At 47.2% G+C, this 20007-nt stretch overlaps 1 protein-coding gene across 6 annotated transcripts in view; it reads left to right on the top strand.

Annotated features, from left to right (window-relative positions):
- KAT14 (lysine acetyltransferase 14) overlaps nucleotides 1-9507 on the top strand; it is a 40321-nt gene extending 30814 nt beyond the window's left edge. For 3 of the 6 annotated variants that reach the window (XM_032605125.1, XM_032605124.1, XM_032605129.1), the window contains 3 exons: nucleotides 3390-3526; nucleotides 4426-4610; nucleotides 6380-9507. In XM_032605125.1, the coding sequence (XP_032461016.1) occupies nucleotides 3390-3526; nucleotides 4426-4610; nucleotides 6380-6792 (735 nt within the window). In that variant the 3' untranslated portion in view covers nucleotides 6793-9507. The remainder of the gene's footprint in view (nucleotides 1-3389; nucleotides 3527-4425; nucleotides 4611-6379) is intronic. The other 3 variants (XM_032605128.1, XM_032605127.1, XM_032605126.1) reach the window with 3 other exon arrangements.
- Nucleotides 9508-20007: the final 10500 nt, after the last annotated feature.

Here is a 20007-nt window from a genome sequence, read left to right as displayed (position 1 = left end):
AGTGAGCGTGTGCCCCTGGGCTGAGACTCCACAAGGGCTTCTCAGTTTTCCTCCCCAGTTAGGTGGGACAGGGTGGCTAGAGGGGGCAGGGGCTGGCTATTCCCTTCCCTCAGGTAGGTTAGGCTCTGGCAGAATAATTTCGCCTGAGGGCAGCCTTGTTAAGGAGCACAGATACCCTGACAGTTCAAAATGAGCTACTGCCAATGGCAGCAGGAGGGGATTTTTCTTTGATCTTCACAGTGAGCACCTGGTAGAGCCTCCTAGAGGTAGAACTCACGCAAGTGCGGGGCCTCCCTGGTCTCTGTTCTCTCAGACTTGTCCCCGCTGAGCCGCCAGCAGTTCATCGATTGCAGGTAAGGTTTTCCCCTCCCGGCACTGCTTCCCGAGGCTTCTTACTCCAGTAGGTTGTGAACCTCTGTATCCACTTGTCTGTCTCCAGTCTGTGAGGCAACGGTTTGCCCTGTGACCTTACTTCTCTGATGGGTCGGAGAAGAGTTGTTGATTTTCAGCTTGTGCAGCCTTTTCCTTGTTATGGTGGAGTGAGGACTTCCGAGCTCCTTACATGCAGGACTGGAACCCGAAGGGGAACTCATGCTTCTTTATTTTGGGAAATTCCTCATCATGCTCTTTAAATACATTCCTCCTTTATTTTTTTACTCCCCTTCTGGACTCCTAATATGAATGTTGACGCCATTACTTCTTTATCTCTTCATTTGGTTTTTTGAAGAGACCTATCCTTAACATTGTTTGTTGAGTGCTTACAGGCAGACCTCAGAGATGTTTCGGGTTCAGTTCCAGACCACTTCATTAAAGCAAATATTGCAACAGAGAGAGTCACGTGAATATTTTGGTTTCCCAATGCATGTAAAAGTTATGTTTACAGTATAGTGTAGTCTAACAAGTGTGTAATAGTATTATCTCTAAAAATCCAAAATATATACCTTAATTAAAAGATCCTGTATTCCTGGGGCTCCCCTGGAGGTGCAGTGGTCAAGAATCCGCCTGCCAATGCAGGGGACACGGGTTCGAGCCGTGGTGCAGGGCTAAGCCTGTGCGCCACAACAACTGAAGCCCGTGTGCCTAGAGCCCGTGCTCCGCAAGAAGAGCAGCCACCGCAGTGAGAAGCCTGCGCACCGCAACAAAGAGTAGCCCCTGCTTGCCACAAATAAAGAAAAGCCTTCATGCAGCAATGAAGACCCAATGCAGCCAAAAATAAAAATAAATAAAAGAAATTTATTCTTTTTTAAAAAAGATACTTTATTCCTAAAAAGTACTAACCATCATGTGAGCCTTCAGTGAGTTGTAATCTTTTTGCTGGTGGAGAGTCTTGCCTTGATGTTGATGGCTGTGGACTGATCATAGTGACTGTGGCAGTTCCTTAACATCAGTCAACAGTGAAGTCTGCTTTATTGATTGACCCTTCCTTTCATGAACAGTTTCTCTGTAGCATGAAGTGCTGTTGGATAGCATTTTATCCACAGTTAGAACGTCTTTCAAAATTGGAGCCAGTCGTCTTAAACCCTGCAGCTGCTGCTTTGTCAACTAAGTTGCAATATTCTGAGTCCTTTGTTGTCATTTCAGCAGTTTTCACAGCACCTTCACCAGGAGTAGATTCTAGAGTAGTGTTCCAGGCAGAAGCTGAGGATGTTTAAACTGGTGTGGAAGCAAGGGAGAGGAAAGGGGTGGGGACTGTGTGCATCCAGGTCTTTCACAGACCTCACCTTCCCATTTAACCTGATGCTGTTTCATGGGCTCAGGGGCTGCTGTAATCTCTGCTGCATTACAAACCAGCCCAAAGCTTAGTGGCTTAAAACAGTAACTATTGGGCTTCCCTGGTGGCGCAGTGGTTGGGAGTCCGCCTGCCGATGCAGGGGACATGGTTTCGTGCCCCGGTCCAGGAAGATCCCACATGCCGCGGAGCGGCTGGGCCCATGAGCCATGGCCGCTGAGCCTGCGCATCCGGAGCCTGTGCTCCGCAACGGGAGAGGCCACAACAGTGAGAGGCCCATGTACCACACACACAAAAAAAACAGTAACTATTTAATTCTTCTTCTGAGTCTGTGGGTTGACTGGCTCAGCTGGGTGTTCTTCTCCTTCATGTGCTGAAGGAAGGGGCACCCTGTGGCTCCACTCAGCTGGGAGCTGGGTCCTCCAGAGCCTGTCTCCATGTGGCCGCCAGCCCTTCAGTGGTTGCGCCTGGGCACCATGGCAGCTGGGCTCGAGGAGGGAGGAAGTGGAAGCCGCCGGCTCCCTTATGGCCTGGGCTCAGAAGTCCCAGAATGTTACTTTATGCCATGTTCTGACTGGTCCAGCCTGTCCCAGGCTCACCAGATTCCAGGGGAGGGGACATTGGCGCCGCCTTTCCATATGGGGAGACACTTGTACCTTCAGGCACAGGAGGAAGCATTGAGCCATATTTGGAAACTGTATACCACAACTTTGAATTTCACTTTGAAATGCAAAGTCCTGGAAGAATTTCAGAGTTGGCCTTTGAAAGTTTTGGTGTCCGGTTTGGGAAAGTAATCAGAGCAAATTATTAAGGAAAGAATTCTTGCTCTTCTTCCAACAAAGTTATTTTCTATGCTAAGAGCAAGCTGTTTCTACAAAAACAACTCAGGTTTCTAAACTTCATCCAACCCTTGGCAAACCACTTTATAAATGTGCCTTTTAATCTTTCCATCTGAGCTCTTTGCTATAAAACCCTAATTTTCTGTTGCGACATGACCGAGGGCCCTGGAGCAGCAGTGCCTGGAGAGCAGACGTCTGCAGCCCTTCTGTGGGGACATCCTCTGGAGGAGCAGGACTGCGTCCCCCTTGACCCTCTGGTCGGGCCTCTCCGCTCATGCTGTGTTTTACGGATGATAATCTGCAGCAGTCCTACTTTTGTCAGATTTACTTGGTAGAGACATATTGTAATAGATCCACATACAGATGCAGCAGTGATTGGCCCCCACGCCCCTGTGATAACAGAGACCACTCATGAGACAGGAAGCCTAGGTGTGTTACCCCTCCCCCCTGATGCTTGGACTGGTGAACATTTGATGAGTGGATTGACTGCCTTTATAGACAACATGAAACCTGGAGAGGCTGTAAATCCAGGGATCAATTCTGCATTTCACCTGTCTAAATCTCTTAAAATCTTTACAAAACTTTAAAAATTTTTAAATTATTTTGCTTTTAAACTATTAAACCGGGATTAGTTTTTCATATCCATTTTTATGTCAAGGTACCTATGAAGTTTGTATTGAACCTTGAGCTTTCCAGTTAAGTCCTGTGGAAAGACTTACTTTCTGACACATAAAAATGTTGTAAGTACGACTTATCTGTGGAAATTAAACCAATCCTTTGAGTAATTTTATTTTTATATAACTAACATGTCTTTCTCATAGACTGCCTTGCCATCCAGGAAAGGATTTCGGCACCAGACCACGAAGTTTTTGTACCGTTTGGTGGGGTCGGAAGATATGGCTGTGGACCAGAGCATTGTCAGCCCTTACACTTCTCGGATCCTAAAGCCTTACATCAGGTATACAGAGAAGAGCTGTGATGTTGAGTGTGTCGCGGGGAGTAATGTTTGTGGTTTTCAAGCCCTGTTCCCCCATTGGAGCGAATAAAGACCAAGACCTGTGAGCTGGCATCAGCAAGGACCGAGTCTGTGCTCTGTGTCCAGTCTCATCCTTGGCTTGTTTCAACTGTACATTTTTGCAGAAAGGATGGTCCTTTGAAAGAAACATAAAAGGCAAGGATAAGTTAACTCTGTTAGATTTCATTATGATTATCATACTCATTGTTTTGTTTTAAATTTCAAAGTTCTATATATATTTAGTCTGTGAAATGAAAAAATGGGATGATGTCTCAGTCGGGCCTCTCTGTGGACTGCTGATGAGTCTCCTTGTGTAGGCAGCGCCCTGGACGCCGAGCTGGCCGGAGAGGCCCCAGCACCGGGCTGTGCATGAGTGATAGTTGTCTCTGCTGACCACGCTTGCTCTGCAGCCCCCAGTCATGCGGTCCTCCTGGCACAGCCCCGCCCTCCCGGGCAGACGCGGGGAAGCAGCATGCGAGCCTCCTCCAGCTCCTGGTCCCCAGTTGTCCTGGCAGGGTTGGGCCTTCCTCTCCTGGGCTCTGTCCTGTGTCCCAGCACTCAGAGCGTTGAATTAGGATGCTGTTTCTGTTTACCCATTCTGTTCATCAAGGCTTACCAGCACTAGTAGAGTTCCTGGCAGGTACTGAGGGGTTGAGTCTGACAAATATTGATAGAATGAATTTTAAATTTCATACCAGAAATGTATTGTAGCTGTTAAGTCAGCCGCCATATATAAAGTAGTGCAAATTAAGTTAAAATTTCAAGCAGATCAAAGAGTTTTGTGAATCAAATGGCTGGGAATAATGGGTATTTTTCTTGACTTCAGTTTGTTTATTTTCTGGGTTCTGGAGGCGTGATTATGAAACAAAGCCACCCAAACTGCAGCTGCTGTCCCAGATTCGTTCCCACCTGCACAGGAGTGACCCTCACTGGACGCCAGAGCCGGACGCACCTCTTGATTACTGCTATGTCCGGCCAAATCACATCCCGACGATAAACTCCATGTGTCAGGAGTTTTTCTGGCCTGGTATGTTCTCCCCTCCTGAACTAGGCAGATCCATTTTCTGTGTCATTCATTTTAGCAGTTTTTAAAATTAGTGTATGTCGTGTGACCCCCAAAACCTTATATGATTTCATTCAGTTTGTCTCTACTAACATAGAAATATTAAAATATAAACATCTCTTTCTTTCCTAAGGTCAAGAAGAAGCGAACAGTTAAAGTAATAAACAGTGTTTTTGTTTGTTCCTCTTCCCTGTTTGTCTCTGGTTCCAGAATAAATGATTCACCCTCTTTTGCTTCCACATGTGTCTAGATCCCAGGTAATGTCCATCAGTACCACACAGGCTGGTAGCTTGGGCGTATTTGGACACTTGTGATTTTTGCGTAATAATTCTGTGTGTTTATTTAGCTGGTCCTTTTGAGAGTGTTAGCACAGCCAAAAATTGTTTTTATTTATTTATTTTTATTAATTAATTTATTTCTGGCTGCGTTGGGTCTTCATTGCTGCGTACGGGCTGCTCTTCATTGTGGTGCGCGGGCTTCTCATTGCAGTGGCTCCTCTTGTTGCAGAGCACAGGCTCTAGGTGCATGGGCTTCAGTAGTTGTGGCTCGCGGGCTGTAGAGTGCAGGCTCAGTAGTTGTGGCACATGGTCTCAGTGGCATGTGGGATCTTCCCGGACCAGGGCTCGAACCCGTGTCCCCTGCATTGGCAGGCAGATTCTTAACCACTGCGCCACCAGAGAAGTCCCAAAAGTTGTTTTTTAAAAAGCCAAACACCCCTTGGGCTTCCCTGGTGGCATAGTGGTTGAGAGCCCGCCTGCCGATGCAGGCGACACGGGTTCGTGCCCCGGTCCAGGAAGATCCCACATGCTGCGGAGCGGCTAGGCCCATGAGCCATGGCCGCTGAGCCTGCGCATCTGGAGCTTGTACTCCGCAACGGGAGAGGCCAAAACAGTGAGAGGCCCGCGTACCGCCAAAAAAAAAAAGCCAAATACCCCAACCACAGACTTTGAAAATAAGAATAAATCCAATGTGATTCGTGATTTTATCAGCCTTAACATATTGTCTCTGAAGCCATCGATCAAAGGAACACAGTTTCATTGCTAAATATAAACACGTTCTTTGTGGATCTGTTTTACTGCACTGCTTTGGAATGTAAAGGAAATAATACGTGTCTTCTAGGAGCTGGATGAGATTTTGTCAGGATGTCACGGTGCACGTGGTGGGGGCTGGGATGGGGCTGAAAGGAGCATTCTGGGAGTGTCTGCTACTTCCTGCCCCTACACTGGGTGCCTTCCAAACATTAAACATGGAGTTATGTTATATTTTACTCCTTTATTGTAAAATGTGGCATTTGTACTAAAGAGCTTGTCAGTTGTCTGTGTACGGGCGGTCTCGGGATCTTTCTTCAGCCCCCTGGGGTCTGGGTATCTCTCATCTTACCCAAGGCAGATACCGAGGCGGGGCGCTTAGGGATGCACCAGCTGGCACTCGCAGCCCCGGAGGCTGAGTGCAACACTAGGTGCGTCCAGTTCTGAGCTTGTGTGCTCTCTCCTACCCACCCTGTCCTGCTTCTCTTCTTGTAACATATGTACGTAGACCAGGCGATGCTAATTTTGATATTTTCTAAAATTCACTTTTTTATTTTTATGATCTGAATGTGTGGTGTCTATGGTAATGTCTCTGTCTCCAGTATGGGTGTTTTAGCACGCAGATGCAGCTGAAAGCACAGACTGAGTGGCCTGTTGCTCACTAGCCCCCGAGCCTGGGCTGACCCTGCTGGCCTCTCTCCGTAGGTGTTGACCTGTCCGAGTGCCTGCAGTACCCGGACTTCAGCGTCGTCGTCCTCTATAAGAAAGTCATCATTGCCTTTGGCTTCATGGTCCCCGATGTGAAGTACAACGAAGCGTACATTTCATTTCTGTTTGTCCATCCTGAGTGGAGAAGAGCAGGGATTGCGACTTTCATGATTTATCATCTGATTCAGGTATGTTGTCTCTGCTCACTGTCTGCCCACCTGCCTCTGGGTTTCCTTGAAAGGCTTGGAGGAGGAGGAGGCCAGCGCCAGGTGACGCCAGTGAAGAGGAGCCGGTCTGTGTCGCTCACGAGGTTATTAACACCCAGAGAGAAGCCTTCACCCCCTAAAAGAGGGTCACTCCTCAGACCGAGGTTTCAAAGAAATCAGTTTGTGACCATGTGTAGTAAATGAAATGAGGAAAGTACCACAAGTGGGAGCCTAAAGCACTTGTACCGTCCGTATCGTAACTGCTGCTGCTCTTGGAATCACCACCGCGGTGACTCTGAGAAGTGGAAGTGAGAAGTGACTTTTAGTTCTTAAGTAATTTTAAACATTTTAGCCAGACTGTCAGTCAGTGGTATGTGCATTCTGTTAATGTTGCTTGTTTTTATTTTACTGTTGCTGTGAACCTTCTAGGTAATTCATCCTTTGATATATCTGTATCACCTTTGAGGAAAATAGACCATATATTTATATACTAACACCAGAAAAACATGCAAGGATTTTTTTTTTCCCCCAGAATTTATCTGGTAGCTTATTTAGAAACCATTGGGTATGGAGCATTGTGTGTCACGTGGGCAAGATTCTTTTTAAATAGAAGATGGAGATGATTCAGTGTTTTTTTTTTTCCAGTTTTTAATGAAACTTGCTCAGTAATTCCCAGATGTTGGTGAGAACCCTTTATCGAGGAGTTGCATTCTCCTCTCCTCTCTTGGCAGTTAGTGTGAGGCTGTCTCCATTATCCCCGCCACACCCTGCCTTCACCCACCCCGTGCGCAGGGCCGACCTCCCCCTGTCCACCCTGTCCTGGTAGGATGGCCACGGGCTCCTGCCTCCTCCTTCACCAGCAAGGGCCAGTGGATAGGGCAGGGGTGTGATGTTCTGGTAGCACACCCAGTCCTTACTGAGCCTCCCTGGCTGGGAGGAGGAGTGTCCGTCTTTGTATGTGGGTGCCTGGCCCCCAGCCAGACCATAAACCCCGGCCCAGACACAGTACCACCCAGACGGTCAGCTGTGCTCGGCGACAGGGCTGCTGGGATTGTGCCAACTTGCAGCGTAAAGAGGACTGTCGTCCTTGGTGTGCTTGTCGTTCTTTCTTGTCCTAAAAATGCCTTTGGATGCAGAATGTGAGGGAAGCAGGGAAGAGAAGGTATCTGTCTGCCTTTGACCTGGGATTGTAAAATCTCAGGAACTCATCAAGTCCAGGATCTCAGTGGCTCTTCATTAAAGAGCAAGTTCTGAATTTATGTGACTTTTGGGGTACTTTCTTCTGTGTAGCTAATTAAAGAATCTAAGAACTTGCCTAGACTTGACAGAGCAAGCATCACTCTTTTCCCCTAGGATTAGGCCCATGCTAAATGCAGAAACCTCAGTTCTGAGAAGTTTGGGAGTGATGAGAGTGTCTTTGGGATTCAGAATGTCTGTATAAGGTATTCAAGTTGTATAATTAAACAGAAGTCTTAATATTTCATATCTGGCTACATAATTTAACATCTAGAAGGTCTAGGCAGGGAATTTTTACGATTCCCTTGTAGGATGACATCTGGTTTTTAAAAGCAGAATGTCTCCTCTTGTCCTCTCTTTCTTCAAGATTGTTGTGATGTTGGTATTGATATGCTTGATGTATTTAAATGCAATTGAATATAAAACAATTGACAGCGAAATATCCCTGTTGGCTCTTTGCTCCAAAGAGAAAAAGAACACATCCAGCTTACCGTCTGTTTCCTTGGCCTTGAACGTTTCGGCGCAGTGTTTTGGTGGTGGCAGAGACGGGTCAGGTTTCCTGCTGTTGCTGGTGCTGCAGTGTCTCAGCTTCAGGCCCCAGTGTCTCTGGTTTCTGTAACTGACTGCCTACACTTAAAAGTTACTTCACCCACTCATTTTCCCTCCGGCTTTTTCATTTTCACCTTGTGTTTTTCCACTCTTTCGGCAGACCTGCATGGGCAAGGACGTAACCCTTCACGTCTCAGCGAGCAACCCTGCTATGCTGCTCTACCAGAAGTTTGGATTCAAGACTGAAGAATATGTTTTAGATTTTTACGATAAATATTACCCCTTGGAGAGCGCGGAGTGTAAACACGCGTTCTTCCTGCGGCTGCGACGCTGATGTGAGTGCACCTCTTCACAGAGGGCACACATGCTCGCAGAGAAGGGCCATCAGTAGACCCCTAGCAGCAGGTGCTCGCTTCACCGCGGGTTCTGATCTCAGCTGAGCTGAGAGCAGCGTGGGCAGTGGCGTCAGTAGTGGGCGCCCCTTTGGCTGAGTCGCTGTCCAGCCCTTTCTGGACAGGCCTTTGTCCACACCTTGGACTCCACAGTCAACTAAGACTGGCAGGTGCGCTGTCCTTTGCCCAACAGCCTGTTGAGCCAGGAAGGTCCAAACTGATGTTCTTGGAGAGAGAGATTCCGTTCCGTTTAAAGTGTGAGAAATGTGATCGCGGTTAAGGGTTTCTGCGGTGCTTCCTTCAGAGGCACTGTACTGTCCTGGGGTGGTGAGATGATCACACGGGGGACGCCAGCCCGTCCCAGCCTGGCTGTGCTGTCACTGAAGCCAGGGGGACCCCTCGGGCACTCACTGACTTTGGTCATGGTGTTTGTGTGTGACGTTGCCTCAGCTGTGCCCCCGTGAGCATCCCCCACCGGGGCCCTGGCATGGGAGGCGGGATCCCGTTCTCCCCTCCTGTGGCCAGAGTAGCTGAGTGGCCTGGCATTTCAGTTGTGCCCCTGGATGGAGGCGAGCGGCGGTGGGAGGGGAGCCGGCCATGGACGGTCCCGTCTTGTCTGCGGAACGAGGCTGTTGGTGGGTTTGTGAGTGTTGGAGCTGGACTGTCAGGTGTTTTGGGATTTAGCAGGAACATTTCCAGAAGTATCCGATGTTCTCAAATAAAAATCTTTCCTTGTGACAACCCATGTCCAGAGCTTCAATCTCATCAGTTTACTTTCAAACTCTTTTTAATTAAGAGCGGTAGTTCTTATCTTTTGGGGACATGAATCCCTTTGAGAATCCAAAAAAGGCTGAACACTCTCTAGAAAACTCTGCACATTTCAAAGTTTGCATTGGTATTCCGTGGACCACAGCATCTCTGTTCTGGAAGCTGTGCTTAGAGGGAGCTTGAATCCCCTCGTTCCAGGGTAATGTGTGTCGTCCCTGCAGGAAGAGTCTGCAGCTGTCCTGTCGCTTATCTCTGTTAACCTAGCTGGGATCAGGGCTCCCTTTCCCCTCTCCCGCATGAGGCCCCAGGCTGGACATGCCGAGTCACTCAGGTGCCAGGATCAAAGCAGCGATGGTCAGCCTCCAAAAAGGAGTCTTCTGGGCTCCTCCTCACCCTCTCCCCTTCCACAGGGTCAAAATCAGCATTTCCCAACCTGACCCTGCGGGGACCCCCAACAGGCTGGGAGGGATCGGCTGTCACCTGCCGCCTGCTTGGCCTTTAAGGTTTAGGTTCTTAAGATTACAGGTGTGTTATATTCTACTATCTGAGTGTGTCTTTTTTATGGCTAAAGTGATGGATTTTTTCACCCCAGAGCTCGAGGAAGAGCTGACACTTGTGGGAGACGGGCGGTTTGAGCCCCAGCCCGTACGTGCCCCCGGGTGTGTGTGTGTCCGTGGACCTCCCCTTTCATACTTTTCTCCGCAGTGAAACTCCAGGGCTTCAAGACAGACCAACCTGCACTCTGAGTGACACCTTATAGTTCGTGTCATTTTGAGAGAGAACTTCCAGGTGAGGGTGAGTGGCGGCTGAAAAGCAGATATACTGCTCGTATGTTCACGTTTGGCCAAAATGTCTAGTATTCTAGTTAAAGTGAATGTGGCTAAAGGCTACATTAAATCAAAGGTATGTCTAGCAAAAGGCAGTGGGCTCCAAGTGGGATGGAAAACAAAGGCCTGATCTCAGAGAGTATCAGGAAAAACAAGAATTGCTGGCAACTGGGGCCTCTGGGGCGTAAGCCTGAGGCGGGGCCTCCTGGCTGTGCCACTGGCTGCCCTGAGCAGCACCCAGCACCCAGCCTGGTGGGCTCGGGGGTGGGCATCGTTGAGTAGACAAGGTACAAGGTGCTAGGAGTAGGAAAAACGTGAGCCCTGTTCTGAGCTCTGAATTCTCCCAGCGACTCCATGAGGTGGTCGTGCCGTTGCCTCAATTTTAGGGAAGAGAAAGTGGGCTTGAGAGGATGAGTAAGTCCGTGCCAGGGCACACAGACAGAAAGCAGAGGACAGGACCGCAGTCCTGGCGCCGGCTCCTCCCTGCCTGCGGGGTGTGTGACGTTGGGGAGGAACTCTCCCCGGGGCCTAAAGCCCCTGGACCCTGACAGGCGGCCTGGATTCAGAGCTGATTCGCTTCCCACTCTGACCTTCCATGTTTTCCTTGCTGGGCTCCCAGGTCAGGGTCCGTGGTCGTGTGCAAAGGCAGGTGTGTGTGAGTGTGAGTGTGAATGTTTTTTGGGGGGAGGGGCCTGAAACTTCATCAGACGTTCAGAGGCGTGTGTGAGCCAAAAAGCAGTAACTAGCCCTGTTCAGACTGGAGGGAAGACCTTTCTGGAGCCAGCTGGGTGGTTGGAACAAAGGTTCAAAAGGAATGACTCACCAAACAGTATCTTAGAAATGTTTTATTTTAATTTTGACATAATTTCAGTCTTGACAGAGAAGTTACAAAAGAGTACAGAGTTCCCAGGTACCCTTCATCCCAGTTCCCTAAATGTTAACATTTCACACGTTTGTGCCCCCTGTACACATACATGTGTGTGCACATGCACACTTTTTTCTGAACCATTTAAAAGTAAGTTGCAGATACTGTGCCCCCTTTACCCTTAATAAAAGCTAGGAATGTTCTTACCTAACTGCTGTACGGTGACAAAATCAGGGAAGTTAACCTTGATCTCTTGCTGTTACTGTACAGACCTAATTCACATTTCACTGATTGTCCTAATACTGCCCTTTATAGCAAAAGAAGATCAAGATTGCATGTCACATTCAGCTGTCAGGCTCCTTTTGTCTCCTGTGATCAGGAACAGTCCCCAAGTCTTTGTGAATGTGGACATTTCTGAAGCATCCTGACTAGTTGGTTTGCACAGTGTCCCAGGATTTGGGGGCGTCTGCTCTTTGCTCCTGTTCAGGTTCTGTAGGCACTCGGGCAGGAATACCATGGACATAAGTCCTGTTTCTGGCAAGGTTAACTTTTAGTTAAGGCAGGCAGGGTTCACTTTGCAAGTACGTGTCTTATAGAGAGGTTCACTGAGGATATGTCAGTACCCTGCTACTCAGACTTTGCACCCCTGGTCTTAGTATCCAGACAATGCGTCGTAGCCTTCTAGGTTCATATCTCCTTGAGGAAGCGGCTTTTAGAGTGGGTTCCGCAGTGGCCTGAGCTTAAGTGAGGGCCTGTCTGTCACCCTTCAGTAAGATGCTGGCAAGAGCTCCTGCCTCCCCAGGAGCACAGCAGGGTGTCCTGGGCAGGTGGGCCGGGCACTCAGTGTTACAGGTGGTGCTTCTCAACACTCACCAGGACTTCTCTGGTGACCAAGAGGCCAAAGGATGTCTGTGTTACCTAGTGCTACGTAAGGAACCACCACAGACTCTAGCCACTTAACACCATAGCAGTTTCTTTTCTCTTGGGATTCTGAGGGTTTTCTGGCTGGTTCTCTCCATGTGGTGCCGGCTGGGGCACTGGGGCAGCCCCTGTCATCTGGGAGCTCAGCTGGGGTGCTGGCCGGGGGGCTTCAGTTCTCTTCCCGCCTCCCCGTGGGACTGCTTACAACACCTCATGGCGAGGTAGCTGGGTTCCAAGAAGGAACATTCTTCCAACTTTCCAGGAAGACAGACCCCACTGCAAGTGCTTCTCAAGCCTCTGCTTGCATCGTGCTTACTGCTGACCCATCAGCCGGAGCCAGTGACGTGGCCGAACTCCTAGACCACACCGGAGGGAGCACTTCACAAGGACAAATACTGGGATATGTGGTTCCCGAGGGGAGGGGGATGGCAAGCACCAAAGTATAGTCAACCAAAAGGGTCATTATGGAAAAGCCTGTGAAGTTGTGACACCCAGAGGGCAGCTGCCCGGCTTGGAATTGTTCCCCTTTGGGGCAACTGGGTGGGCTGTAGCTGGTGGACACCTCATCCATGCTAGGAAGGCAGTGAGGGCGTACCTCGAGGCCAGAGTGCATGCAGGAGCTCTAGGTGGCCACGGTTTTTTGTTTTTTATTTTGTTTGTGGGCCAGTCTAGAGAACAGGAAGGGTTGAGACAGTTTCAGATAGATTTCTGGTGAGGCCTCTCCCTGAGGCTGGCTGAGGCTCCCCCTCAGGATTGGGGAAGGCTTCCCCTTACATCCATCCCATTTTATAGTAAATCATCCCGCCTTCTTTTTAAAGTTTTATGGAGGTGTAATTTGCATACTATAAAATTCACCAATTTTAAGTGTACAATTCAGTGGTTTTTAGTAGATTTATGGAGTTATCACTCAATCCAGTTGTAGAACATGGGGCCAGAGAGGCCCCTGGTGCTCATTTGCAGTCAGTCCCCACTCCTGCCCCAGCCCAGACGACCACCAATCTGTTTTCTGTCCCTATAGATTTGCCTTTTCTAGATGTTACATGTCAAATGACCCTTTTTGCTTTACTTCACGTTGGCTTGTTACCAGCTACCAGAGAGGCTTCTCTAACCCAGCATAGCCCATTGCTTTAGATATTTTGGTATAAATCCTACAAGGCCTTTTGTCTTATGCACATACATATGCCCTTGCATGTGTCATTTTTTTTCATATACTAGTTTTTAAAATGAACTGTGATCATATTGTATATCTTGTTCTATAAGATACACGACTTTTGGGGTTTTTTTTTTTACGTGATCACAGATAACATTCCACATTGTCATATGTTCTAAAAAATCATATATGATAGAATTATATTTTGTTATAGGCATGTACCATAGTTTAACAAATACCCCTGTTTCCAAATAATGCAATCATACCAACAGGCTAAAGAATAAAAATCACATGGTCATATCACATGATACATGACAGAATCCAATACCCATTCATGATAAAAATTCTTAGCAGGGGCTTCCCTGGTAGCGCAGTGGTTGAGAGTCTGCCTGCCGATGCAGGGGACACGGGTTCGTGCCCCGGTCTGGGAAGATCCCACATGCCGTTCTCTGGAGCCTGTGCTCTGCAACGGGAGAGGCCACAACAGTGAGAGGCCCGTGTACCGCAAAAAAAAAAAAAAAAAAAAAAAAATTCTTAGCAAAGTAGGAATACAGGGGAACTTCCTCAACTTGATAAAGGACTTATGCAAAACACCTACACCTAAACATCATACTTAACGGTGAGAAACTAGAATACTTAGAAACTAGAAGCCCTCCAGCTAAGCTGGAACAAGACAAGGGTGTCCTCTCTTACCACTCCTTTTAACATCGTACTAGCTAATGGAAGTTCTGGCTAATGCAAGAAAATGAAATAAAAGGTATACAGATAGGGAAGGATGATATAAAACTGTTTGTATGCAGATGACATGGTTGTCTATGTAGAGAATCTGAAAGAATTGATAAAAAGTTGACCCCAGGGCTTCCCTGGTGGCACAGTGGTTGAGAGTCTGCCTGCCCATGCAGGGGACACAGGTTCGTGCCCTGATCCGGGAAGATCCCACATGCCGCGGAGCAGCTGGGCCCGTGAGCCATGGCCGCTGAGCCTGCGCGTCCAGAGCCTGTGCTCCAAAACGGGAGAGGCCACAGCAGTGAGAGGCCCGCGTAACGCAAAAAAAAAAAAAAAAAAGACCCCAAAGTGGAACTAACAGGTGAATAGCAAGATTACAGGATATGGGGTTATTTATACAAAAGTCAGTCACTTTCCTATATGCTAGCAATGAATTAGTGGAATTTGAAATTAAAAACAGTACCATTTACATTAGCAGGTATAAATCTAACAAAATATGTACAAGATGTATATGAGGGAAACTACAAAACTCTGATGAAAGAAATCAAAGAACTAAGTAAATGAGGCAGTGTTCCATATTTATGCACAGGAAGACTCAACATTGTCAAGATGTCATTTCTTGCCAGCTTGATCTGTAGATTCAAAGCAATTTCAGTCAAAATCCCAGCAAGTTATTGTGTGGATATTGACAAACTGATTTTAAACTTTATAACCAAAAGACCCAGAAAAGCCAACACAATATTGAGGGAAAAGTATGAAATTGGAGGACTGACACTACTCAACTTTGAGACATACTCTAAAGCTACAGTAATCAAGACACTGGTATTGGTGGAAGAACAGATAGCTAGATAAATGGAACAGAACAGGGAGCCCGGAAATAGACTTCCGTAAATATAGCCAACTGATCTTTGACAACGAAACAAAGGCTATACAGTGGAGAAAACATAATCTTTTCAACAAACAGTAATGGAACAGCTAGGTATCCACGTGCAGAAAAAAAAAAAAGAATCTAGACACAGATCTTAAATCCTTCACAAGAATTGACTCAAAATGGATCATATAAAACTGCTAACATAGGAAAAAATCTAAATGACCTAGGGTATGGTGATGACTTTTTAGATACAACATGAAATGTTACCAAACCAAAACTTGGGTCCACTCGCCGGCGTTCAGTAAAGCCAAACAACTGACACCAGGTTGTGGCGAAAGAAAGAGCAGCATTTATTGCAGGGCGTGCTGTACAAGGAATCGGGATAGCTAATGCTCAAAGCACACGAACTCCTCGATGGTTTTCAGCAAAGCATTTTGAGAGGTAAGGTGAGGGAAGGGAGTCCCAGGGTAAGTGATCATCTCTGATTGGTGAAGTCACAGGGTGGTGTCACAGGGGTTCACATGATCAGTCTTTAGGCTGTAGTAGGCCTGGGGGGCTATGTACTCATGGTCAAGTAGTTAACCTCTTCTATCTAGTGGGGGTTTTGGCATCTGTAGAACAACTCAGGAAATGTGCATCAGGTACTGTTATTTGGGTACTTCAGAGAGGAGCTGAAGCAGAGGATGTGGGGGGAGGGGTCTGTCCCAGGGAAGACCCCTTAGGGTCCTGGTTGGTTCTACAAAGGCACAATTCATGAAAGAAAGATTTTCTAAGCTGGACTTCATTAAAATTAAAACTTCTGCTGTGTGAAAGGATACTGTCAAGAAATTAAGAAGACAAGCCACGAACTGAGAGAAAATCTTTGCAAAGCACACATCTGATAAAGGACTGTTATCCAAAATATACAGAGAAGACTTAAAACTCAATAATAAGAAAATGAACAACCTGATTTTTAAACAGGCAAAACCCCTAAACAGACACTTCACCAGAGAAGATACACGGAGGGCAAACAAGCATGTGAAAAAATGCTCCACATCATGTTATCAGGGAAATGCAAATGAAAACAATGAGATGCTACTACACATCTATTAGAATGGCTCAAATCCACCACTCTGACAACACCAAATGCTGGCGAGGATGTGAAGCAACAGGAACTCTCATTCATTGCTGGTGAGAAGGCAAAATGGTACAGCTGCTTTGGAAGGCAGTTTGACAGTATCTTACAAAAATAGGCGTACACACTCTTATCACATGATCCAACATTCACACTCCTCATATTTACCCAAATGATGTTAAAATGTATGTTTATACACAGACCTGCACATGAACCTTTTTTCATAATTGCCAAAACTTGGAAGCAACCAAGATGTCTTTCAGCAGGTGAATGAATAAACTGGTATGTCCAGAAAACAGAATATTTTTCAGCACTAAAAAGAAACAAGTTATCAAGCGTGAAAAAACACGGAGGAACCTTAAATGCATATTACTGAGTGAAACAAGCCAGTCTGGAAAGGCCGCTTGCTGTCTGACTCCAATTATATGACATTCTGGAAAAGATAAAACTGCAGACAGGGAAAGGATCAGATTCTGGGGGTTAGGGAGGGAGGGTGGGATTATTAACAGGCAGAACACAGGATTTTTAGGGTGGTGAAAATGTGTGATAGCATAATGGTATAACGATGGATATACGTCATTATTCATTTGTCCAAACCCATAGTATGCACAACACCAAGGATGAAATGTAATGTAAACTATGGAGTTCGGATGACAGTGACGTGTCCGTGTAGGTTCTCCTGTAACAAAGGTACCACCTTGGTGGGGGATGTGGATAATGGGGGAGGCTGTGTATGGGGGGCAGGGATATTTGCGAAATCTCTGTACTTTCTGCTCAATTTTTCTGTGAACCTAAAACTGTTCTAAAAAATAAAGTGTTAAAAAAAAAAAAGGTACTGCAATTAAAATGGGCAAATGATTTGACTAGACAGTTCTCTGAAGAAGGTATACAAATAGCCAGTAAGCATATGAAAAGATGCTCAGCATCATTAGTCATTAGAGAAATTCAAATGATATTCACAGAGCTGGCTAGAATCAAGAAGACATAAATAATCAGGTGGCTAAGGCTATGCAGAAATCGGGGCCCCCATACATTGCTGGTGAGAATGTAAAATGGTGCAGTCGTGTTGGAAAACAGCCTGGCAGCTTTTCAAAATGTTAAATATAGAATTACCATATGACTCAGCAGTTCCTCTCAGGAGAAATGAAAACATATATCCACACAAAGACTTGTACATGAATATTAATTATGCACAATAGCCTCCAGGTGGAAACAGCCCAAGTGACCCTCAGCTGATGAATGGATAAACACATGTGATAGATGTGTACAGTGGAGTACTACCCAGCAATAAAAAGGAGCAAGCACTGATAAATGCTACAACAGGGGTTAAACATCACGAATTGAAACATTTCAAAGAAGCCAGACAAAAGAACACATGTTGTATGATTCCTTTTATATGAAATATCCAGGAAAGGCAAGTTAATAGAGACAGAAACTAGATTAGGGATTACTTACTTGTGTCGCTTCATGTTACATCACAGTCCTTTTTTTCAAGTTGCTAAATGGTTTTCGTGACCATTCTTTAATGGTTCTATTTTCTTATTCTTTTAGTGTTCCTCATTAAGATTCCTGCTTTTATATATAACATTGCAGTGAACACATTTGTGCTTAAGGTTTTTTGCCATGGATTGGATTTTTTTCTTCTGGTTAGATCCCAGAAATGGTATTCTTAAGTCAAAAGATGTGAACATTTTCATTGTCACTTTGTCATTGCCAACACTGTCATTAATGTGTTAAGGTACCAGTCTCACCTCAAACTACCAGGATTAATTATTATCACTTGAAGTACTTGTTGCTAATTTTTACATAGGCAGTAATTTGCTCTTTAAAAAATTATTAGTGTGGTTGAACATTTTCCATTTTTTGTTTCCTAGTGGCATTCCTTGTTTTATAAATTGTTTGCATCCTTTGTCTGTTAATCTCCAGGGAGTAGGGAGATCTTGGTGTTTCTCATCATTTATTCATATGAGTTCTTCCCGCAGTTGAAGTGGTGATTCTCAACCCAGTCTAACTGGCTGGTCCCATCTGGGGAATTTGTGGAGAGGGTCCCTCAAAATTCCCCTTCATGTGGTATTCAGGAGGGAGGTGGAGGAGGGGGTAAGAGAAGGGAAGGACCAAGACAGAAACAAAACAACTCAGAGGCAGGTAGGTCCTGGTCCTCAGCCAACCCCGTGTCCTTGTTTCCCCCAGTCCTGGGAGAGCAGGCTGCAGGGAAGAATTGGACATCTGTTCTCTGCCTCTGGGGCCCTTGGCCTGGTTCCCTCATTTATCTGCTCTCATTAGTCGACGAAGGCCTGGTCTCCCCAGACTGGCCATCCCAGGAGCCCCGCTTCCCTCTTGGGCCCCCCTCCCCAGTCCGACGGCAGTCCCCTCTTTCTGCCCACCCAGCCCGGATACCCTTTTGGGCCTTTTGGAAATTTCTGCCCTCTCCTAGTTCTCAGGTCATTTGAATCACTGAGGTGTGTGGCATGGCTGTAAGAAGCTTGGCTTCTGGTCCATTCGGGCCTAAGTCCCGCACCTGCTGCTTGCTGGCTGTGCCTCAGTTCCCTGTTTGCTAAAAACCTGTGATTTGTTGTAAGGAGGACCCGTGAGAACATGAGGAGTACTCGGCAGGCTGCCTGGTAGCTGGGGGCCACGGAACAATGGTGGTTACCCTCAGGGGAGGGGGGAGACCCTAGTTAAAATGAGGCTGTTGCTTAGTGTTTCTCAGCCTCGGCCACAAAATCGCCCACACCTGGGTCCCGTCCTCCGAGAATTTGATGTCGTTGGGCTGGGGTGTGGCTTCCCAGCCCAGGCGATTCTGATGGCCAAGGTTGAGACGCACAGGCTGGGAGGACTAGTCCGGGGGGGATCTGCCCGTCATCTCCCGCCGCCACCCCGGGCCTCCCAAGGGGAGGCTCCTCATCTCACTTTCCAAAATGCATCCCTTCTCCAAGCCCGAAGGCCTACCTGAGCTTCTGGTAACTGACCTTCCCTGGATGAAGCCAGAGCAGGGCCCACTTCCTCTCCTGACTCGGGGTTTAATTCCATTTTATTGTCGCACCACTTTTTCTTTTGCACATGTTGGTGTTTGTTCTTTTCCTGCCTGCACGTCTGTGGACAGAAAACCAGACTCGTTGTCTTTTGTGACCCTTGGGGCATCTTGGAGGCTCCCGACTGTAAACTAGTGTTTGGGAAAAGTGCATCTTTCTCCCCAAGCTCGTCAGACATCCCCGGGGCTGGAGAGGACAAGGCCGGGGGAGTGAGGCAGGCTGTGCACGTGGGCTTGGCAGGATACTTTCGGCTGCAAGTAGGAGAAGCCCCGGCTCAGACTGGCTCAGAGGACCACCAACTGTGGTCTCACCCAGCAGACATCCAGAGGAAGTGCATCCCATGGTCACGCAACCATTAGCGTGTTAACCATTAGCGTGTTAACCATGTGAGCTTGGGCTGGCAGCTTAAACTCAGTGTCCTCGTTTGTGAAAAAGGACCGTTGCCCATGCAGCGAGTTAACATTAGTAAAGGCCTTACAATGATCCCTCATGTGAAGGAAGTGTTTTGTATGTGTCGGCTACTCTACGATCAGTCATCGCTGCGTAACAGATGGGAAATTCTCGGTGGTCCACAGCAATCAGCATTTCTTTCCCGCGCATCTGCAGGTTGGCAGGGCTTGGCTCGGCCCCTCCCGTTCAATCTGTGCATACAGCTCAGGTCTGCCCCACAGGTGTATCCCCTGGGTCACAGGGAAGCAGTGCAGCAGGTGCTGGAGCGATGCTCTTCACATAATGGTGGCAGTGACACAGGATAGAGGAAGAACACCAGCGTCGGTCGGGAACTGGCACGTTCTCACTCTGCCCCCTTTCATTTGGCCCAAGCAAGTCCCATGTCCCAGGCCAGTTTCAGCAGGGAGGGGAGGTAAATTCTACTCACGCCAGTTAATGGTAGTATCAAGTCACATGTCAAAGGATATGAAGAATTAATAAACAGTGTGTCATCGGTGGATTAGATCAAAGATTGTATT

This window comes from Phocoena sinus, chromosome 15, assembly GCF_008692025.1.
Source record: "Phocoena sinus isolate mPhoSin1 chromosome 15, mPhoSin1.pri, whole genome shotgun sequence".
NCBI classification, from domain to species: domain Eukaryota; kingdom Metazoa; phylum Chordata; class Mammalia; order Artiodactyla; family Phocoenidae; genus Phocoena; species Phocoena sinus.
The sequence above is the reverse complement of the archived record's forward strand: the minus strand, read 5'-3'. Positions and strand labels throughout refer to the sequence as shown.